The sequence below is a fragment of the Thalassophryne amazonica genome, chromosome 22, assembly GCF_902500255.1.
Source record: "Thalassophryne amazonica chromosome 22, fThaAma1.1, whole genome shotgun sequence".
NCBI lineage: Eukaryota > Metazoa > Chordata > Actinopteri > Batrachoidiformes > Batrachoididae > Thalassophryne > Thalassophryne amazonica.
This window is the reverse complement of record NC_047124.1, coordinates 12,224,764-12,247,147: the sequence shown is the minus strand read 5'-3', so window position 1 is coordinate 12,247,147 and position 22,384 is coordinate 12,224,764. Positions and strand designations below refer to the sequence as shown.

Below are 22,384 nucleotides of genomic sequence, written 5' to 3'. Positions count from 1 at the left end.
ACAGCCAACCCAATGTGCACCTGCAGCCACTACCAGTCCAGTATTTGGTTAAGTTCTTGTGGAAAGTTTCCTCTCAGGTACTTCTTTGATTTAAGTGGACCTTCCTTCTGAGACTTTTGTTATTGTATGGAAGCTTTTGTGTGACGTAATGCATGCCGACCTTTTGCTGGTAAACACAGCTGACTGCAAAGCTGATTGAGAATCATCATGAACGTATTGCTTTCTTAAAGAAAAATCGAGATCAAGCGGCAAGGATACATTTTTGTTACACTTCATAACATGACAGGAATGTCTTAGCAATTTGGTGGAAATTCTGACAATGTGGAGGCCCACATGCAACATGGTAAAGGCTTATATAGTGCTTTTATGGTCAAAGGGCTTTACAGTGATGCCTCACATCACTGTAAAGCCACTTCAGGGTGCTGCCATGCAAGGTTCTCACTACACACCAAGAGCAACTTGGGGGATTAAGGACCTTACCCAAGGCCCCTGAGGAATTTTCCAGAATACAGGATCCTCGAGTCACAAACTCACCACTTGAACCACAGGACCATCACCCCCAAAAAGCATGGGGGACCCCCTGCTATGCTGTAACATTTAGAGCAGTTCCTGTACATGCATGTTTTGATGGTTGGATGAAAACCATGCAGACACAGTGAGAACATGCAACCTCCATCCAGAAAGGAACTGGGCTTTTGGAGAACCAAGTCACAGTCTTCTTGCTGTGAGTCAGTTGGTACCCGAGTCCAACATTGTCGAATGTTTCATGGTATTACATTAACATATCCAAATGTTTTACATCACAGTACAAAAGTTTATTATAGTGGAATGAATTCTAAAAACATTTTTGTGGTGTTGATGAATTTTATTAAACGTTTCTGATGATGCAGTCCCACGTTGCTCAGTTTTCTTTGTCAGAAACCTTTGGGATCAAGAAGCCTCCCAGTCTACTCTCACTCATACCGTACCACAGTTCCAGTGTGTGAGAACATCTCGGCTCTTGCTCTGATGTCGTGTTCATGCCCAGAAACTTGTGTGAACACTTCCATTTTGTTTCCCCCCAGTGATTTGTGGTCCTGACAGAACCTAGTATTTACAGTGATGGAAAAATGAAATGTCGCTCCTCTGATTTTGGACTGGAGTTGAAGATGGATAGGAGTGCAGTCCAGCTGTGCCCCGCCCACATAATTTGACTGTGGATCAGCTCCCGGGCTTCATAAATCCCTGAGCAGGAGATCAATGCTATGGAGAGCTGAGAGACGCGTAGCAGACAGCACGCATCCATCAGCATCTTTAACCCATGCACCAAGCAGGAAAACATCTGACAATACATCTCAGACTGATACAAATACACAACATCTACAGACACACATACTGAGCCTAGTCAACTTGAGATAACCAACACCACTGGCCACCAACTCTATCTTTCATGTTTTCATTGTTACCTGCTTGAATCACAGCTAATGAACTCAGCCAGGTGTATTTAACCAAACAAAAACCTGTCACCTACCAGATCAAACTAATCAGGTGTGAGGAAATGGTTGATGACAACTGTCCAACATAACTACTTGTTTTTGTACCTCACCTAATCCCAGTGTGAGGAACATTTTTAGCTCCTGCTACTGCAGTGTGAAAACTACAAGTTCACTCATCTTTATGTGCATCTGGCCGTCCATACACACATCTTTGGTGTGTAAGTGTGACATCAGTTCGTGTGAGCATCCAGCGTATTGTCCAAATCTGGACTTCAGTGTTCCAGTAATTAATACAGATGGTGCTGAAACTGTGAGGATCTCCCTCTATGAGGTGCTGTTACACTGGGGCTTCCAGTGGAAGGAGATTTGTTATATTTATTACCTCTGCCAAAGAGTTATTTTTGGCCCAGTTTATTAGTGGCTTGGTTGCTTTTTAACTGGATTGCACAACCGCTGAAATGGTTTTTAGTTGACGCAGAGGTGAGTATGGGTCAAAGACGAACCCATTCAACTTTAAATGGGCAAATTCAGGCATTTTCTTTCACTGTTAACATTGTGAGATTAGATATATTTGTTAATTTCCTAGAAAATATATAAAGCATAAAACTCAGTAATCAAGAGTGAGACTGATCAATAGATTGGGGCTACGTTTGCAGTCCTGCTGTATCAGGACATTGTGATGAAAGAACAAGGTTGCCGATACAAATGGCGAAAATTAGATTCCTTCATTGTGTGTCTGAGCTTACAGTCAGGGACAGGGTGAGAAGCTGGAATATCCAGGAAGGACTGTGAGTAGAGATGCTATGTCTTTGCATCGAAAGGAACCAGCTGAGGAGGTTTGGGCCTCTGGTGAGGATTCTCCCTATGAAGGTCTTCCAGGCATGTCCATCTGGGAGGAGGCCCTGGGGAAGACCCAGTTATACAGCTTCATGATGAGGTGGTATAGAGGAGGATTTTCTTAAAACAAAGAATTGAGAGTTTAGCTATAAATTGCCAGAAGGTACATCTGAGGTGCAACCCTGGATTTGATCTGTTGTGGTAAAAAAAAAAAAAAAAAATCCTTCTCTGCTCTACTCCACTATGAAGCTAAGAGTGGTGATGCAAAATCTTCTGGGTTGTCTGGGTGTCTTGGTGGCTTTCCTCACTCTTCTTCTTCTTGCACAGTCACTCAGTTTTTGAGAACCATCTACTCCATGCAGATTTACCATAGAGTGCCATACTGTTTGTATTTCTTCATAATTAATGTAAATAAAGTACAAGACAAAATCAATGGCAGCTTTACCACCAGAGAGCCTCGTCCACAATGACCACAAAAGACTCGAAGCTGTCACTGGTGTTAAAGGGGGCAAAACACAGTATTAAGAACAGGGGTATTTAAACTTTTGATCAGGGTCATTTGGGTAGTTTCTGTTGTCATTATGGTTTAAAAAGAGTAAATACATTTTTGACAATAAATGGCTTCGCCTAACCACTAACCATGAGTGGGGGAAAAAAAGTTTTGTGTTATCATTCATATTCTCTGAAAAAATGGCCAAAAAAATAAATAAAAAATCAAATATTCTGCATGATATTCTGTACATATCGAAAGAGGATGCTGGGTTTCTTTCTTGGTGATGTCTGTTGCTTTCAGATTTCAGGCAGTCATTGAGTGCAAAGGTTTTAGAGACAAGTATTGAAAATGACAATTTAATTTATGGTTGTAGTTTAAGCAGTTGCTGTATACCATTCACCAGATTTGAACTTGAACAGATGCAAATTAAAGCTGACAGTTGGCCCTTTGACCTCATTCATTAGTCGCTTTCAAGGCAAATACCCTGTGGTAAACGCCGGCTAAAACAACCCACAGGTTTTGTCAGTGTCAAACATTTATGACCCCAACTCGAAGTGAATTATCCATCAACTCTGGTGGCATGTGTAATGGCAGTAAGTTAGCAGTGTATGATCGTACACAGCATGTCGTGTAATTGCTGGCACTTAGCAGTTTGCTTAACGTAGTAGTTAGAGGAAAGATAAGTGGTGTGCTGTGAGGTGGTCTCGTCTAATCTGCCACAGAGTTGCTTGATAGAGACAGACAGCTCCTTCACCACCTCTCTCTTCCTGTCTGTTTCTACTTGGCTCTAAAGCCAAGAGGATGTGCCCCGTCGTGCCTGTCTATCATAATCATTTCAATATAAACTATGTCGGGCATGTTTAAAACCCACCAGTCTGATAAACACCCTTTCATCTGTGCTGACAGACAAGGCAGTTCAGCCTTTCGCGATGACAGACACGCCAACCCAAGGAGGCGTTCTGTCACAGCTCCCTGAGAGTGGGAGCGAGAGATGGAGAGAGAGAGAGAGAGAGAGAGAGAGAGAGAGAGAGAGAGAGAGAGAGAGAGAGAGAGAGAGAGAGAGAGAGAGAGAGAGAGAGAGAGAGAGAGAGAGAGAGAGAGAGAGAGAGAGAGAGAGGAGAGAGAGAGGAGAGAGAGAGAGAGAGAGAGAGAGAGAGAGAGAGGTCCCTTGTGGGTTAACTAACACGTGCTTAGGTTGGCCATTAGTGTGTTTTTTGCACACAGAAGGCTCCACATGTCTGTGGATAATGCGGTCATTGGACTGCACTCTGTAGTACACAACATGCACCTGAGACACGTCCTCACTGGCCTGCATTCCTCTTCTAGCTGGAAACATTTGAAAACACACACAACCTGATCAAACTAAGGCAAGGACATGATCGCGTCCATTCATGTTTAATAGAACAAGAGATATTAGTGTGTTAATCTTAGAGATTAATATAGACTAATACGAGGGCTGTCAATAAAGTATAGGTCCTTTTTATTTTTTTCAAAAACTATATGGATTTCATTCATATGTTTTTACGTCAGACATGCTTGAACCCTCGTGCGCATGCGTGAGTTTTTCCACGCCTGTCGGTGACGTCATTTGCCTGTGAGCACTCCTTGTGGGAGGAGTCGTCCAGCCCCTCGTCGGAATTCCTTTGTCTGAGAAGTTGCTGAGAGACTGGCGCTTTGTTTAATCAAATTTTTTTCTAAACCTGTGAGACACATCAAAGTGGACACGGTTCGAAAAATTAAGCTGGTTTTCGGTGAAACTTTTAACGGCTGATGAGAGATTTTGAGGTGATACTGTCGCTTTAAGGACTTCCCACGGAGCGAGACGTCGTGCAGCACTCCCAGGCGCCGTCGTCAGCCTGTTTCAAGCTGAAAACCTCCACATTTCAGGCTCTGTTGATCCAGGACGTTGTGAGAGAACAGAGAAGTTTCAGAAGAAGTCGGTTTCAGCATTTTATCCGGATATTCCACTGTTAAAGGAGATTTCTTTAATGAAAGACGTGCGGACGGGTCCGCGCGTCGGGACGCAGCCGGTGCGGTGCGGCAGCTGCGGACATGTTCCAACTTGTCCTTAAGGCTTCCAACAGAGGTGTTTTTCCTGTGGCGGAGCGTCGCAGTGGCTGCGAGCCAACGCTGCAATCCGTCCGCACGTCTTTCATTAAAAAAAAAATCTCCTTTAACAGTGGAATATCCGGATAAAATGCTGAAACAGACTTCTTCTGAAACTTCTCTGTTCTCTCACGACGTCCTGGATCAATAGAGCCTGAAATGTGGAGGTTTTCAGCTTGAAACGGGCTGACGACGGCGCCTGAGAGCGCTGCGCTACGTCTCGCACCGTGGGAAGTCCTTAAAGCGACAGTATCGCCTCAAAATCTCTCAACAGCCGTTAAAATTTTCACCGAAAACCAGCTTAATTTTTCGAACCGTGTCCACTTCGATGTGTCTCACAGGTTTAGAAAAAAATTTGATCAAACAAAGCGCCAGTCTCTCAGCAACTTCTCAGACAAAGGAATTCCGACGAGGGGCTGGACGACTCCTCCCACAAGGAGTACTCACAGGCGAATGACGTCACCGACAGGCATGGAAAAGCTCACGCATGCGCACGAGGGTTCAAGCATGTCTGACGTAAAAACATATGAATGAAATCCATATAGTTCTTGAAAAAATAAAAAGGACCTATACTTTATTGACAGACCTCGTATACATTAACTGGATATCCATTGACTGGACTGGTTAGTCCAGATGACAGGACTGGTTAGTCCAGATGACAGGAGTAATCAGTCCATTGAATTGAATATTTGTTTCATCTGATGTCAAACTGCCCCAGGTGCTACATCTGAAGGTGTTGTGACACCATGATCGATAGAGTAAATGGATTAGTTATGTATTTAAATATCTTGTCTGTTGGCAAAATCATGTAATACATCAGTGTCCCATGGATTTGGATGTTCTGATGGATGGATGACATCACATTTCCCCTGGCAACACAAAGAGCTGCTTTCAGCAGAACGATTTTCCTGGTTTCAAGACATATATGTGGACTGGGGGGAGCTGGATTTGAGCGGGATTCACCAAGGTCTGAATGCAAATGTGGATAGAAGCTGGCTTGCTCAGGGATCATGATGCTCTACTTCCTCATAATGTTTGTGCGCTGACAGTGTGTTGGGATTCAGTGCAACTGTGGCAGGGAGAACAGCAAACAGCTTTGTTTCTCTGCTGCGCCATCCCACCAAGAGAACCTGTCGGGTGCTCTGAAGTCTATATTAAAAAAGCACACAGCCGTGTTGTCTTTTTCTTCAGTGACCTTGGCTAAATGAACAGGTATGCTGCATGTAACTGTATTAACTGTATTGGGAGCTGTCCTCCACTCGTGTAGAATTCACATCCCATGCCGGAGCTTGGGCCAATCAGAAGCTCAGACTGAGACATCGGACATCCACAAGATATGAATTTATGACAACTGTAAAAGTAAAAAACAAGTAGAGGACAAGATGGTAAACAAATGTGCAGCCACCGGAAAAGTTCTCTTGAAGTTTTGAACATGCACAAAACTTTGAGGGACTCAGTAGACATCGGCTGACAAGGAACGCAAATAGCGAATTGGAAAGGGACCTTTACAGGACAGAAATGAGCACAAATGGATATCCAAAGTTATTATCACTTCCTCCTACTTTTCCTTGATCTGTCATGGTGTGAATTCCAGGTGAGCTTGCCCATCACCTCCAGATATTTAAAATATAAATGATCAGTTTGCCAGTAGAATTTCTGTTTAGTTTGCACCTGGATCTTTCAGAGACTCCATACTATGCACAAAGGGGATTACTTTAGGCTGATTTTATATCCCGTTTACAGCAGTACATGGGAGCTCACGTTGGAGTGCACTGTGTGGGCTTTTTATGTTTCTGTATCAGTGGTGATGGATTAAACAATTTGAATTATCTGTAAGTATTTAATTTAATGCATCACTTGTCTGTTTGGTGAGAGAATGTCATCTTACAGTAGTTCATGCCTGGCATGGTCAGAGACTCCATGCTATGTACAAAGGGGTTTATGCTGGTTTTATGGCAAAGTTACAACACAGTTACTCCCCTACACGAGCTGACTTCAGAACTTTATTACTTGTATATAGTATATTCTCCTTCATGCATATCCCAGTGCCACCAAAATGTTCCAAGGTCTTGGACCCTGCATATTTTCTTGATTTTACCTAAAGAAATTCTCCTTTCTGGGCACTTTATTTTAGGATAATTCCCACGTGTTGCGTATCAAAATGTTCAGAACAGTCTCAGCTTTCTGAATGTGATGGATATTTGCATATATATATTTACATCTTTAATAGTTTAAAATGTGTTCTGTTAATAGAAATATGATTAAAAGAAGACACAGGAGAGCATCATTCGGGCTGTGAGGTCTTCATCTTCGAATTTATCCAGGATAATCGCAAACTTGGGCACTCCACACAGAAAAGAAGCTGGTATATATGCATTTTCATTGCAGTTGCACATGATTCCCTCAATACTATAGTTGAAGCAGCAGGATGATGGCACATCATGCATGTAGACCTGCTGGCACTGACCGACATAGAGAAGTCATCATGAGTGTGCCTGGGAATGGTAGTGCAAAAGCATAAACCAATGATTTGGTACTGAAACAAGCCAGCACATTTGTCATGTGACAGTTTTTGCTTTAAAGGAGAAGACGAATTACACACCTAAGCTATGTCAAGGGAATGTGGCTACCATTCCATCCATAACATCACTGAGGATTCCCAGTGCCAACATAAATCAGGCACAGAGATGCGCAGTGTTTTCCATCGCCTTACATGACTGCAGCTTGGGCAGCAATCCCACTATAGCTGCTAAAAAAAAATAAATCTAGTTTTCCTTGGCCCACATGCATGTGTGGAGTGCTTGTTATGAAACAATATCTAGCACTGGGCATGTTTAATACCTGAACAAATACATGCTTCCACTTGGCCTCATGCCTGTCGTCTCCACCAGTAACACCGATTAGAGAAACCCAATGCTTACGATAAAGTTTTGATCCAGGGACTTCATGTGCAATGTATTTGTACAAGTTCAGGTTTCTACAAACAGATTCCATTTAATTGCTTTTTACTGCAAATATTTGGTAAAACTACACACCTCCTATCTACAGTGTGGAGCTTTTTTCCTGGAGGTGTGAGTTGTACATTCCTGTGAACGTGCCTAAGTGCGGTTTAAGTGACTACAGGGTGTCTCCCCCTGGTTTATATGTTGACACATTCCAATTCTATTCTTGTCACTGGTATTTTAAAGCACTTGATAGAAAAATTAGCTTGTTACATAACTGCGTCCTCCCAGTTGACATCCTAGGGGTAGAACTTAGAAGATAGGACTTGTTTTGTTCACTCTCATTGATGGCAGAGAATACTGGGAACAGTGGTGGTCGGTCTACTGAGTCAGTGGGCCTCAGTTAGAGAGGTGTACCATGTATTCCAAAATTTGGATTTCTCAAACAGTGCCTCAGGGGTCACAGAGGAGCACATGAGGGATCAGAGGGCTTGTTTCCTTTGGCCCAGGTGATTATTATCAATCCTTCTCATTTGGCCCTCAGCCTTTTCTTCAGCCAGCACAGTCCATGTGAAGAGTTTGTTTCTAAAATATCTACATAGAAAGAAAAATCACTGCAGTAAAAAAAAAGTTTCCTGAAGGTCACTGTTCAAGTGCTTTTACTATCCCGTGTACAAGGTTTTCTCAGGGACAGTTTGTCTGGTGATTGCATCCTAAGAAATGCAACTGGCACTTGGCTCTGTCAGATTTGAGAGTGGATTTGTTAATCAATTTAAACTGTGAGCACACTGCCCTGTATGCTGTGTTTGCACCATTTTATAATTATTTATTGGCATAACTGCAATATTTGTACATCAGTGGTAATTTTACATTTCCACAAAACAACATGAGCTCATACACACTATTATCTGATGCTGCAATCCTGAGAAAAAATATTTCAAACACAGAAGATATGCTCTGGGCTGTAACATAACTTCCTTATTTCTCAGTGATATCACTTCTAGGTGGGCTTTAAATTTTAAAGTTTTTTCACTGTAACAGCAGTAGACAAGAAGAGGGTTTTGAACCGACATGGTTTCCCAAAGCCCAGATATGTAGAGACAGTTAGCTTGAGGAAGTGGCATTCCATGGGTTAAATTTTGGGAACAAACATGATAGGTATGTCAGGTAGTGTGATTGATGATTTGGATTTCGCGTGTCAATTGTCAAGTCTACTGGAATCATATATTTTTTTTGCCACTAATTGCTTGTGAACATATGGTGTCCTTGGGAGTGGCAAGGATGGACAGGATTAGTCAAGAGAAGAGCAGAGGTGAGATTGAGATGATGTGGGGTATATAGGGAGAATGAGGCTGAGGATGGCGCCACCAGCCAAGAGGAGAAGAACGAGGCCAAAAGGGAGCCTTACGGCTGTGGTAAAGGAGGACTTTCAGGCGGTTGGTGTGACAGAAGCTATAGAGGCCTGGTGAGATGGACACTGATGACCTGTGGACTGTTGGTGACCTTTAACAAGACAAGAGTTGGTGGTCAATGTGATTGTTTTTGCTGTATTTTATACTTTTTTTTTTAACCAACTTGGTAAGTAGACGGCCTCCAAGGACACTATTATTTATTTTGTCTTAAAACGGCCAACAGTCAAGGTCAGTGGTAATATTTATTTAAGACAGAATATAACGGAGGTAAACACCAAAACAAAGCAGCTTTGACTGTCTGCCACAAATCTTCAGCCGCTCTTCTTTTTCCCTTCATCCGCTCCCCTGACTCACCTTTATCTGTCTTCTCTCTCTTCTGGCCAAAGTCTCACTTGATCATTTCAAGATGTGCGGGGGTTTAATGTATTTATTTAAGCTTAAAGCTTACTTAAGCCCCATTAAAGGTAATTATATACCCTGTTATAAGGCTTTTCCATCCCCAGAGTGGCCATTAAGTGTGGGTAGATGTGGTGGTTCTGCCAGTGATTGCCCCTGCCAGAAGAATTAAGAAGCTGTGTCTGTGTATTCTCCACCTAAGCTTGTTCTTACATGGGCATTAGAGCAGAGAAAATGTGTTTGGGGATTAAGGAATGGTGTGTGTTTTCAGTTTGTGTTTGTGCCTTATTTGCCCACACTGCAGAATCCACACATCCTTGATGCATTTGCCTTTTTTTTTTTTTTTTTTTTTTTTTTGCAATATTTTCATCTACCTTTCCATCAAATGCATGCACTCTGAAAGAAGCAGAAGTGGTTTGGTGTGTGTTACCTACAGGCAGCCACCCTTGCTGCTTTCTCACAGATAAAAATCAGGCCGACAAGCTGCTGTCAGCGCGCTGCAGAAATAAGCGGAGAAACATTCATGATTGATCTCACAGCCTTTCGGTTAGCTGGTGCTACAGGGAAGAGCACGAGAGGACAAGACTTGGGGAATATATCAAAGAGCTCATTTGCATGAATAGATGAGTGGCATTCATTTGAAACAAAGAAATTTGCCAAAGTGCATGATTCTACTTTTTAAAAAGCGCTTTCAAGAAATGTACTTTTTATTGACATTTTAATTTTTCTTGGGTTTTTTTTTTTTTTTTTTTTTTAAGAACCTTTGCAATTTAACTGACGAAAAGCAACTGTGGCATTGGTTGCCATCAAACCTAAGGTTTTCAAATGATAGAAACTGGTTTGAGATGTGGGCTTGAGACCAGAGGAGCCCCTGTTTGAATCCCTGTTAGACTGGAAAAATCATGGAATGGAAAAATTGAGAATGGAAAATTGGTTTTTAGTCCATGAGCCAGTCATCAATTTTGACCTAATCGGTACCACTTAAAGGGAAGAAACAACACTTAGAATTCAGCCTCAGTGTACTCGTATCATGACCTACACAAAAATGTATGATAGCCATCCCAGGGTGGTAGCTGTAGCCAGGTAGTGGTCAATGAAGAATTACATAGAGGTCAAACTTTAAAAATGCTCCAGTCATGTTGAAAACTATATCACATTACTTGTCTGATCATAATGATTCAAAAAGGTATAGTTTGGACTATCTATGATGGAATGTTCTGGAGTTATGGGGTAAAAATGTCAAAAATGGTCACAAAGATCAGTTTGTTTGTACAGGAATCAAAAGTTAAAGTTGCACCAATTTCAGTAAAAAATGATGCAAATTATTGGTTGAACTAAAAGGATTAATAAATGGAATAGTTTTGACTGTGTTGAATGTCTGGTCTCCAAAGTAAAGGTCAAACAAGGTCAACATACATTGAATTCTATGACATGTGACATATGTTACCCTGTAACATGATAACTAAGCATGACAGATGGTGAAAACTATTCCTTATTAGAACCCCATTAACCCAAATAATAATTTCAATCATTTGTTTTTTTACTGAAATTGGAGCAACTTTAAATTTTGACCCCTGTACAAACTGAACTTGACCTTTGTCACCATTTTTGCTGTTTTTACCCCATAACTCCAGAACATTCCATCATAGATAATCCAAACTATACCTTTTTGGAATAATTATGATCAGACAAGTAATGTGATATAGTTTTCAACATGATTGGAGCATTTTTAAAGTTTGACCTTTGTGTAATTCTTCAATGACCCCTACCTGGCTACAGCTACCACCCTGGGATGGCTATCATACATTTTTGTGTAGGCCATGATACACTGAGGCTGGATTCTAAGTGTTGTTTCGTCCCCTTAAGTGGTACCGAAAACCTGCTTGGCCCATGGACTATTTTCTATGATTCTTTTTTTTTTTCTATGGATATGGTGCATTGAAGTTAATCGAATTTTAATGTTAATTTGGAGACCTATCACTTAATGACATTTATCATTTTTGAGTTTGTGTGTTCAGTCTGGAGCGCATGGACACGTGCTTTTATCTATCATGTCATTTGCTCACTGCATTTTACAAGGCACATGCCTAGACTTTTGCAAAAGCCTAGGAATATCAAAACAAAGGCAAACAGATGTGGAAGAAAATCTTAAAACAGACATCATAATAATTGAGCAACAAAAACTTGAAGTACTACAAGCACAGTTTCAGCCATTTGGGATAAGACACCAGAGTGGTTTTTCTTGAGAACCTTTACTTGTCCTGTTTTTTTTTTTTAGCCCAGGCTGATGGAGGGACAGAACTTTAACCGTCTGCTCAGAGGACGCAGCAGGACATGAGGTTTTGCGCTGGCTTGCAGCCAACTCATTGTACGCTCCTGTCTCAGCTCCACCTTCAGCTGAGAATCTCTGAGGAGGGTGAAAGAGAGAGATGAGGCCAGGGAGGTCTGAGTCTACGGGGAAAAACACAGTAGCCGTTTTATATGGGTTCCTATCACGCCATACTGAGGGCTATTTGAAAATCTGTGTTGACTGGACGTCTGTGTGCTCACTTCACCTCCTGTTGACTCATGGTAATAGCTGTGTGTGTGTGTGTGTGTGTGTGTGTGTGTGTGTGTGTGTGTGTGTGTGTGTGTGTGTGTGTGTGTGTGTGTGTGTGTGTGTGTGTGTGTGTGTGTGTGTGTCTTCATACTGCACACTGCTGCAGGCTGATGCTTGCAATTAATGTTGTAAAATAGATAATTAAATTAAAATAGTCAACTACTTTATCGAAGGGATCTTTTTATTCAGTATTATCAACCTAAATGCTTGTACGTAACATTTACAAGACTCTCATTGACATTTATTTTCAGTACAAATAGCTTAACAGTGATTGTGCACAAAGGTGACTTTGTGCACAATCACTGTTGATGTGATTTGATTGTGTATATTACAATCCCAAACAAATAAATGTAATACTTTCAAATAGCTAACAAACCAGATCCAGTTGTGTTAAATTTACAAAAATAAAACCTATGATTTTGTTGACTTACGCTATTAAAACCTTTAATTGTACTGTTGTCTATAAATCTGTTGAATTGAAAATCAACAAATAATAGTAATTCACCATAATGAAATGTTTGTTTTTTTAAATCATCACACTTTTGTAACGTTACTTAGCCTACTTTAGTGCAACATATAGCCTACCATAAACGTAAAAACAATTTCAACATGCTCTCCTTAATACTAGGACTAGTGGACCCTAGAACTAGCGAGAAGTTCCCACAAACTAGCTAACGTAGTTTGACCTAAACCGATGTAACAACACATTTGAACTACCAGAGAAATGTTTAGCTAGCGAATAAACCTCTGTCAAAATGGGGTGACTTGTGTTTTGCCAAAAAACCTGTGAATTGGCAACTTTGCTACTTCAACCAAACATCAAATAAGTGCAACAACATACAACCACTCTCACATTTTCTCTTAACTTTCTCAAGCAACATCTTCTGAAGCCTGTTTGCCTCTGGCGTGATGTCCATATTGAGAATACTTAGCTAGCTTATTGACTAGCTGGCTGAAGCTGTATTGTTGATCTTGCGTCATGTAGAGCTGTAAAGCGTTTTATACTTCTTGCATAAGATCGTACCCAGTTAACCCAAGTTGTATAGTGGATATAAACGGCCTTTCAGAGCAATGAACGCTCTATTACCAGTCAGTGTCCAATCAGAATCATTTTGTAGCTGTTTATGGTATTTTTAAAAACCTACGTTTTCTTCTTAAAATACACATATAACTTTTTTAAGGCACTCTTGGCCCCAAGATATTTGGATATGATTAGTTCCAAAGGGAGAAAAAAAAACATGGTCTGTTTACATTGTCTTCTTTCTTCTTCCTGTGCCTTCATCCTCCTGCTTTTCTCTGTGGTGTCTTGCTCAATTTATTCCTTGGCTCAAGTTCTTAGGTGTTAATCCCTCGTAGTTTCCCCACTTAAAGCGCCAATCAAAAAGGGTTTAGCCTGTGTAATCTGCCAGACTATTGTCCCCTCACCATCCTCCCTCGGTCTTCCTCTCCCTCCTGATTCTTTTTCATTTTAGTCCCCTCTGGTCTGCCGTCACTTTCTCTGCTTTTCAGCTGTTGGTGAAGTTTCTGTGTTGTATTTGATTACACACTTGACCAACTCCTTTATTACAAATGTGGGTTTAGGACAACTAAATGGAAAAGCATTCATGAATACCCAGGGAAGATTTGAACACATATTGGCTTTTGTGTTTGTTTTGGGAGGAGAGCCAAGTAGAGTAGCTAGCTCAATGGATATGAGTTGGGCTACCAATATGTAGACCTGGATTCAATTCCTTGTCATGCTACCTGCCTGTGTCCTTAAGCAAGACAGTTCATCTGCATTGTTTCAGTCCACCCAGCTGTAAATAGGCACCAGCCTTATTAGCTGGTGAAATAACCTATGTGAGACAAGCATCCTGTCTACGGGGAGTCGTAGTCTCTCATTTGCTCCATGCTATAGTATCCAGGGATCCACACCAGCATCAGTGGTCTCACAGACTGTACAGGACTTACACTGTTTCTTCTTCTAAGTAGAAGCTCTGCACCTTTGCATTGAACGAACCCAGTTGAGTTGGTCTGTCTTGTCAGGTTACCTGCTAGATGCTTCTCTTTGGAGGTTTTACAGCCTTGATCAACCAAGGGTTCCCCCAGGACTTGGAGGAAGATCTAAACTGAGGCCTTGTTTGTTGTTGCTACCATGGACTGCTGTTGAACCTTTATGCTTTCAACTGCTTCCATTTGGGGTCTGCATGTTGATTTGGTTTTATGCTGAATGTCCTTCCAGACACATCTCCAGATCTACGAGGAGAAACAACATTGTATATGTTTCTGATGGTGGGAAGAAACCAGAATACCCAGAAGAAACACATAGACATGAGGAGAACATGCAAACTTCTCATAGAAATGGAACTGGGCATGAACGAGCTTGGACCTATGACCTTTTTGCTGTGAGACAAGATTGCTAACCAGTGTGTCACTGTGCTGCTATGATCTGCTTCTGGATAAGCAGTAGAAATTGGATGAATATTGTTGCTGTTTGGGTTCGGCTGAGGGCAAAAGAGATGCAATGAAGTGAAGGATTGGCATTAGGTTGATTAGTAACTCATGACACCAGGTCTGCCAGAACGTTTGTGGTTGGCACTGAACATGCTGCCTTGGGGCAGATTGTATTCTCCTTATTATTTGAAAATCCATGACTTCAACACACCTGGGCTTGAGGTTAGGTATTCAGGTTGTTTTCTTTAGGGATTTGGCAGAAACTACAAGTATCTCTTGTGAAAGCAGGATGATGGACATCTAATGGGATTGTTTCTTTATTTCTGCCCAGGTTTTGCTTTGTTTATTTCGGGGTGGCTTTTGTGAAGGATAGAGTAAAAGCTAACCCATTTATTTCTAACCTTTACAGATACTTTGGTTTTGGCCTTTAGAGTTTTAAAATGCATATACAAGCAAGCAAGGAAATTGCAGAATTAAAACAAAATATATAAAATATTACTATCTACATAAATCATACTATTTCATATGAGCTGTATCACACAACCTAATTTAATTTTTTGTAAAAATTTCCCTACTCAGGTATCAACATTTCTAAAAACAGTTCATTGTCGCTTCCAGTCAGTTGTAGGACAGTGATTGATTATACAACTTTGTAATGGCTGCATATTCTCTTTTACATACTGGTAATATATGGGGTTAAAATTGTCTCATTAATATTTGTAAATGCACGCAGGGTGATCTACAAATAATCATTGATTTGCAAATGTGTTCAGATATCCACAAATGCAAATTTCATATTTGTAACTTGTAAATTGGTCTTTGCAAATAATGTTGTATTTGCAAATATAAAGCTTAATTTGTAAAAAAAAAAAAATTTACATTTGTAAAACTGGAAATTGTATTTGTGAATTGAGTTTCAGCATTTGTGGATCACCAATTACACGCATTCATCGCTTTCCTCTGTGACGTAATTTTGAGACATTCTTTTCGCGAAATCCACACAGATCCACAAACAAATGCCTACTGATTCGCAAATACACACTCACGCACACTGGATATCCACTAGATGGCAGTGTGGTTCCATTCATTGATGTGGCAAGCTGAAACTATATGCTCCTGGATGAGAGAAGACCGACATTTCAGAATAAATCATTTCACATTACTGTAATGGAGGCATCTGATGGATGGGTATGTATGTGGTGATATTGTCTGCAAGGTCAATTATTTTTTTAAATTATGATGTGTCCGCGGATTTCATCATGGGGAGGGGGGCATGTAGCATGTGGACATGGCAAACTTTTAGAACTTTCAAGTTTTTAAAAGAATTTTGCAGCATGTCTGTGTCACGGAGCACACTCAGGCGCAGTGCTGTTTAATACGCTTATTTGAACCACTGCGTTAAAGAGTACAACACTAACACCCACTCCCCATGTTGAAATCCGCGGACACATCAGCTACAACATCTTGTCTTTTCACAAAGTCATGCAATTTCAGTAAAATGCGTTGTAAAAGCTACATTTTGCTCCCCTTCTTGACAATTTAGCAGAGCAAAGCTTGCAATCTGCCTCCCCCGTGTTGTCTTGGTTTATTTTAGAATATGTCAAAACCACTGACTTCACTCTTCCTCCACTTTTCTGTCCAATCAACATGAGGTCAATTACTGTAAAATAACATAAACAACCACAAGTAAAATTACATGTAGCAAATATCTGATATGAACATCTGGAATACAAATGTACTCCTTTCATTTAAGGGGTATTTCTACCCATTTTGGTGCTTTAAGCGAGACCTCCCTCAGTTCTGTGTGTGTGTGGGGGGGGGGGGGGGGGGGGGGGGGGTCTGGTTCAGAGCCCTGCTTACAACTTATGTCAGAGTAATTAATTTAATTAAGTGGTCTCTCAGAGCTGCTGCTAAAGTATTTCAGATTATCAACACAAATTATACGTGAATGATACATTTTTATGGCACTACAATGAAGCGCTTTCCTTCCAGTATTAGAGTAAATTTTCATAAAGTATTTGATTTGATTCACTTAAATAACATCAAACAATGAGTATTTGCAGCAGGTGTAGTTTGCTTTACTTTTGAAAATGGGTGTTTTTACACTCCTGTAATTGATCTGGCTTTTAAAGGTGGATTTACACTAATTAGATACCTAAAACACAATCATGTGTTTTTTTCTTTACACTGGAAGTGCTGATTGAAGGGGATATTATTTGAATGGACTTGGAGCTCTTGGAGGTCTTGCTCTTGCAGCCACCAGCAAGCTATAGTTCCATTCGTTCCAGGTAAAAAGCGTATAATGAGCTGAGACAGTGGGATCCCTGTGGAACAAGCCTGATACTAAGAAGCCAAAACGGGATCCATACCCTGCAAAGTGTGTCAGTGTTTGTGTTCAAATCATAACTTTTACAGCCATTTTTCTTTGGACAAGGAGGGGATGGATACATAAACATTTGCAAGGTACTGAGTATGTCTTGGCCATCAATCACTGGATGTAATTTCTGTCACTTTTTCTTCTTTGTAGACATCGACGAATGTCAAGAGAACAACGGAGGCTGCGATCACTTCTGCCGGAACACAGTCGGCTCTTTCGAATGCAGCTGCCAGAAAGGTCACAAGCTGCTCACTGATGAACGGACCTGCCAAGGTCATTGATGACGGTTGTCATTCTCACTGATTTTATACTTAGAATTAATGTTACTAACACTAAGGCTGAGGTTACAAATGACAAGCTACAGTACGTGGCTGAAAAGAACCATTCAGCAAGTCAGGTTGGGTGTTGGCTGGAGTCAGAATTTCAGCTTGTCAGGTCTAAAGATAGAGCAGATCCTGCAGGACATGTTAAGGTGGCAACTTAAATAAGCAACAAAACAGTAAATTTTCCACGAGTACACGACTGACAGGTTGCTGCTCCTGAGTAAACTATTTTCTCGACACATTGTCTTCATGTCTAGCCAGATGCCTCCCTGTGATCGACAGTTCTGCTTCCACGACCAAAGGCAGATTCCTGGTTACAAGTCAAAGCAAGTGAGATGGTAGAGCGGGAAAACACAAAATGAATTTGAGTAACAAACCCCTGAGGTGCTTCTGTCTCGACCCAAAACCACTAAACTGTGAGCCTGTTTCAATAACTGTGCATCAGCTACACCACAGCATCAGTGCCTGTTTCTGACGCATCTTTACCGCATTATACAGCTTATAGGTTTGTCCCGTCCACTCCAGCACAACTTTGACATGAGGTTCACATTCCTATTTTGATGATCCAAAGTGCATAGTGTAAGTGCATTTATCTCTATGCATAGATAGACAAGGTGCATTCAAAATGTATCTGACCTTTGGCCACAAAAAATACAGTTAACTCGCCCTGGGGTCTGAAATCCTAATCCCCATTCGAAGTAGTCTCTTTGGGACTGCACCCACTTCTCCCAACAGTTCTGCTATTGCTGGAAACATTTCTGAAAGGTCTCTTTTGTAATGGTGTTCAGCTGGACCCTCGCATTTGGCATGATGGCTTCTAGCAACTCAAATAGGGCCCCTTTTAGTGTCGTTTGATCTGAGGAACAGCCAAAAATCAGGGGGCTGTGTCAAGAGAACAGAGAGCCTGGTGAATCACAGGAGTGTTGTGTTTGGGCAGGAAAGCCTGAATTAGGCTTGTTGCATATACATGATGCACTGCCCCACGGGAGTCAAAGAAAACGGTCAGCATGACTTTGACCTTGCTGTGCACACCTGTTTTGCTTTCTTCATCTTTATGGTTTGGGAGAGGTTGCACTTAAAGGACTCAAGGACAGATTGATGGATGGACAGAGTGATTCCTTTATACCCTATAATAACTTTTATGATAGTGACCATTCATGCAGTATCAGTTGCAGTAATGAAATATATATAATCGCTGTGGAAACAGCATTTTGCTGAATGTAGCCTGTGTTGCTCACTCATTGGTGATGATGTCTCCTTATTTACTGTTGCTGAAAGACATGGTATATCATGTCTTGCTTGTATGCATCACGTGCATTTTGCTTGTTTCCCTCAGACATTGACGAGTGCTCCTTTGAGAGAACATGCGATCACACCTGCATTAACTACCCTGGAAGCTTCGAGTGCTTGTGCAACAAAGGCTACATCCTGTATGGTCTCACTCACTGTGGCGGTGAGTGTTTGCAGATGATAATCTCACCTGGCACCAGCACATGTTAGCCCATTGATGCAGATCACAGGGTGATGAAGATAAAGACTTGAGCCTCCTTGTTGGCGCGCTCGCCTCCCATACCTGAGGTCTGGTATTTGAGTCCAGTGTGAGCCGGGCACAATGCAGGTCGCATACACTTAAGCACACACACACACCTGTGTGCGCCACCGTAGCACCTGGTGCAGCACTGACCACACTCTCTCCATGAATACACAACTTTGTATTAGTGGTAATATGAGGTAACTGGTGAGCAGAGCCTCGATGGAGAGCTTCATCTTCTCTGCTTTTTATCTCTGAGGAACAGAACATGCACACAGATTGACTGTAGTTCTTTCTTTCTGTGCTTGTGTGTCAGATATTGATGAGTGCAGCATCAACAATGGGAGCTGTGAGTATGGCTGCATAAACACACAAGGCAGCTACGAGTGTGTGTGTCCGCCTGGACAGAAACTCCACTGGAACAAGAAGGACTGTATCGGTAAGAACCAGCTCTGTATACACGTGTGTGGATGTGTGTGTTTCTTTATTTGGGGTGCGGTGGTTTCATCACTGAAGGGCTGAACATGCGTACATGTGTATGTGTGTCCAGGTGGTTGTCACGGTGATGTGACTCTCTGTGTTCCTTAGAGGCGGTGAAGTGTCTGCCCAATGGGAAGCCAGCACCGCGAGCCCAGCTGACCTGCATCAAGAGCGGAGGGGCAGAGGTCTGCTCGCTCTCCTGCCCCTCCAACGCCCTCTTCCTCGCTGGTATACACACGCGCGCACACACACACACAGAAAATATAACACTGTTGTATTCGTACTGCTCCAAATATAACTTTTTTAGTACATCTGAACAAAATGTGATTGTCATATTCAGGGTTAGTACTTTGACGTATCAATATATCCCCTTCAGTAAGTGGCACCAAATAGACGTGAAGCAAGTGTGCCCCACGTGAGTCTAAGTAACCTGCTCATCAAACTTTCTATGGGAACAGTAGGAAGATTCTTTCATTTATATAGCGCCAAATCACAACAAAGTTGCCTCATTCAGATTCAGACAACCTTTTTTTATACCAAAATGGGCAATTCAGTTAGGCGGCCTTCTCTATTTGCACAGTAAATGTTATTAATAAAAATAAATACCATACATTTCAAAAATGGAGTCTAAACAGGGGTGGGTTGGCCATTGAGAGTACCGTGATTTTCCCGCAGGGCTGATCAATAAATGGTTTGATGGCTGCCTGTTTTTTTTTGTTTTTTTTCCCCCCTCATAACTCTCCCAGCCTGTGAGATTTTGTTTCCTAGGATATTTCTGGCATTATGTACGTTTCTCAGCTAATCAGAAAGTCAGAACTCATTCATGCATTCACACGTAGAGCCATGCAGTGCGTGACTCTACGTGCGATGAAAGATTCCCAAACACGCCTCTCTATGAAGTCCGAACCACCTAACCTGGGTTTAGGTGTTTATTAAATCACTCTTGAACCTTAGCATTCTCTAACATCCTTCTTAAGACCAAGTGAGGAACATACTGTATAGTCATCATTTATTTTATTCAAGGCTCCAGAATATGTTCCAGAATAGGCTCCAGTTATTAAGGGCTTGTGTGTTTATATGTAATTCAACAGGGTGCGAGTTGGCACAGTATTTTCACGTGGATTGTAGTGGTGGACCAGTCTGGATCAAAAGTCCATGGCTGAATTTTTGTCCCAGTCCAGCCCTGAGTCTAAATGTTGTTGTTTTGTTTTTTTAAATCACTGTATGTATTGTAAGATTGTTTTTAGCTGTTTATTGTTGTCAAAGTAACATACGTCATGTGCAGCAGTTACTTTTTTGTTTGATTGGGGGGATGCTGGGATGATGTGCAGTCAGGAAACTATATAAATATGTGTAAACTGATTATTTATTATCTAAACTTTAAGCTCACAGTGATACGTGCAGCAGAGTCATCAAACAACTCTCAAGCAGCCATGAAGCAAGTTTGACTAAGTGTAATGCTACATTATATTGTGCACAAAAAGACAACCATGAAAATGCTCAAAATCAGAAAAGCATTCCATGGTTTGTCAGCAAGGTACTGTATCTCAGAAGACCTCAGAAAGAGTCTAAATATGTACACCTGTGAAATATATCACAGAACATGTCATTTCAAATTTAAATTTTGCTAAAAGCAGAGCAGCAATTGCTGTGGTGTTGAGATGCATCTGGGCAGACTTGCTGAAATCATGAGGTTGTTGGACAGAGGTCTAATTTGATGCTGATATCTAAGCTGAAGGACAAAGGTCTGAAGAATCTGATGCTTCCTTTTTTACTGTGTGTTTGTGAGACCTGGTTGCTAACAGATGATGACTGGATTTCTTTGGTGGTAGAGTTCTCTGGAGAATCACTGGGTACAGCTTGAAGGAAATGTGTGGTGAGGGAGATAGAACCTGATTAAATGTAGATGTTGGCGGAAATTCTCAGTCTTCCAGGTAATGATATTCAAGTAGGCTGAGTCAGATCAACTGGCCTTGCTTAGTTATTTGAAGATGTTTAACTCTTCATCCAGAAAAGCTTAAATGAGGAACTAAACAAGGAAACAAGCTCCATGTCCAGCTGACTTGATTCAACCTACTTGAACAGATTAAGCGTACTACTTTCATAGTGAAGAAGCACCACTTTACTGTGCATGATGTGGCAGATGGACCCCTCAGTACTGAAGACACCAGCAAGTGGGTGATGCCAAGGAATGTCCACATCTCACGTAACTACAGCATATAGATATTTTATTTGTTATCTTGGAGAGATAGAAATGGACCACTGGTCTACATAGCTGGTTGCCATGGGCACCCAGGACAGTTCCCTGTAGTCTGGCAATGCATGGCATGAGCATGTACTCCTATAATTGGCCTGACCAGATGGGAGAGTCGGGTTCTGCAAACATCGGTATAGAATTATAGAACTTTGAGGATGTTTATTGCAAAATATGTAAATGCCAACTGTATCCTTGTAGCACATGAGGATCCCCAATGATGGCGCAGGCCTGCTGATTGTTGGTGGGTGAGCTGAGATGAAATGGTGCCACTCTGGGTCTTATCTCACTGCAAGGTGTATTTGAAGTTTAGAATTTTTGTCCATTATAACAAAATTAAGTAAAAGGCAAGAACATCGTCCTTTATTTTGAACCTGCAGCCAAGGAACCAAACATGTCCCAAGCAGACTCGAGAGAACTTACCTGTCACACAAGATATGGTTGTGGTCAAACCTTTACATACACTTCAAAAGTGTTGAATTCAACCCTATCTAAAATACCAGGACTGACCTTCAAAGTCAGATTCTGCCAGGAAGAGTGTTGAAGTTCTTGGAGGCAGAAAGCAAAGATGCAGTCATGTGGTACATGTTGCTGCCCTCTGGTGTTGACTGATAGCCATCACAGCCCTCTGGCTTGGTATTCCACTTGATCGTCAGTGAGGCGTGATGGAGGCACTTCTGGTCTTTATCGCTGTGTTTGTGAACTCCTCTGGGGGCTCTCCTGTTA

The 22,384-nt window shown here is 41.5% G+C and overlaps 1 protein-coding gene across 1 annotated transcript in view; it reads left to right on the top strand.

The window, feature by feature from the left end:
* Positions 1-22,384, top strand: part of scube1 (signal peptide, CUB domain, EGF-like 1) — a 122,600-nt gene that overhangs the window by 89,199 nt on the left and 11,017 nt on the right. The window contains 4 exon segments of the mRNA XM_034163749.1: positions 17,221-17,343; positions 18,730-18,846; positions 19,241-19,363; positions 19,513-19,632. Of these exon segments, the coding sequence (XP_034019640.1) occupies positions 17,221-17,343; positions 18,730-18,846; positions 19,241-19,363; positions 19,513-19,632 (483 nt within the window).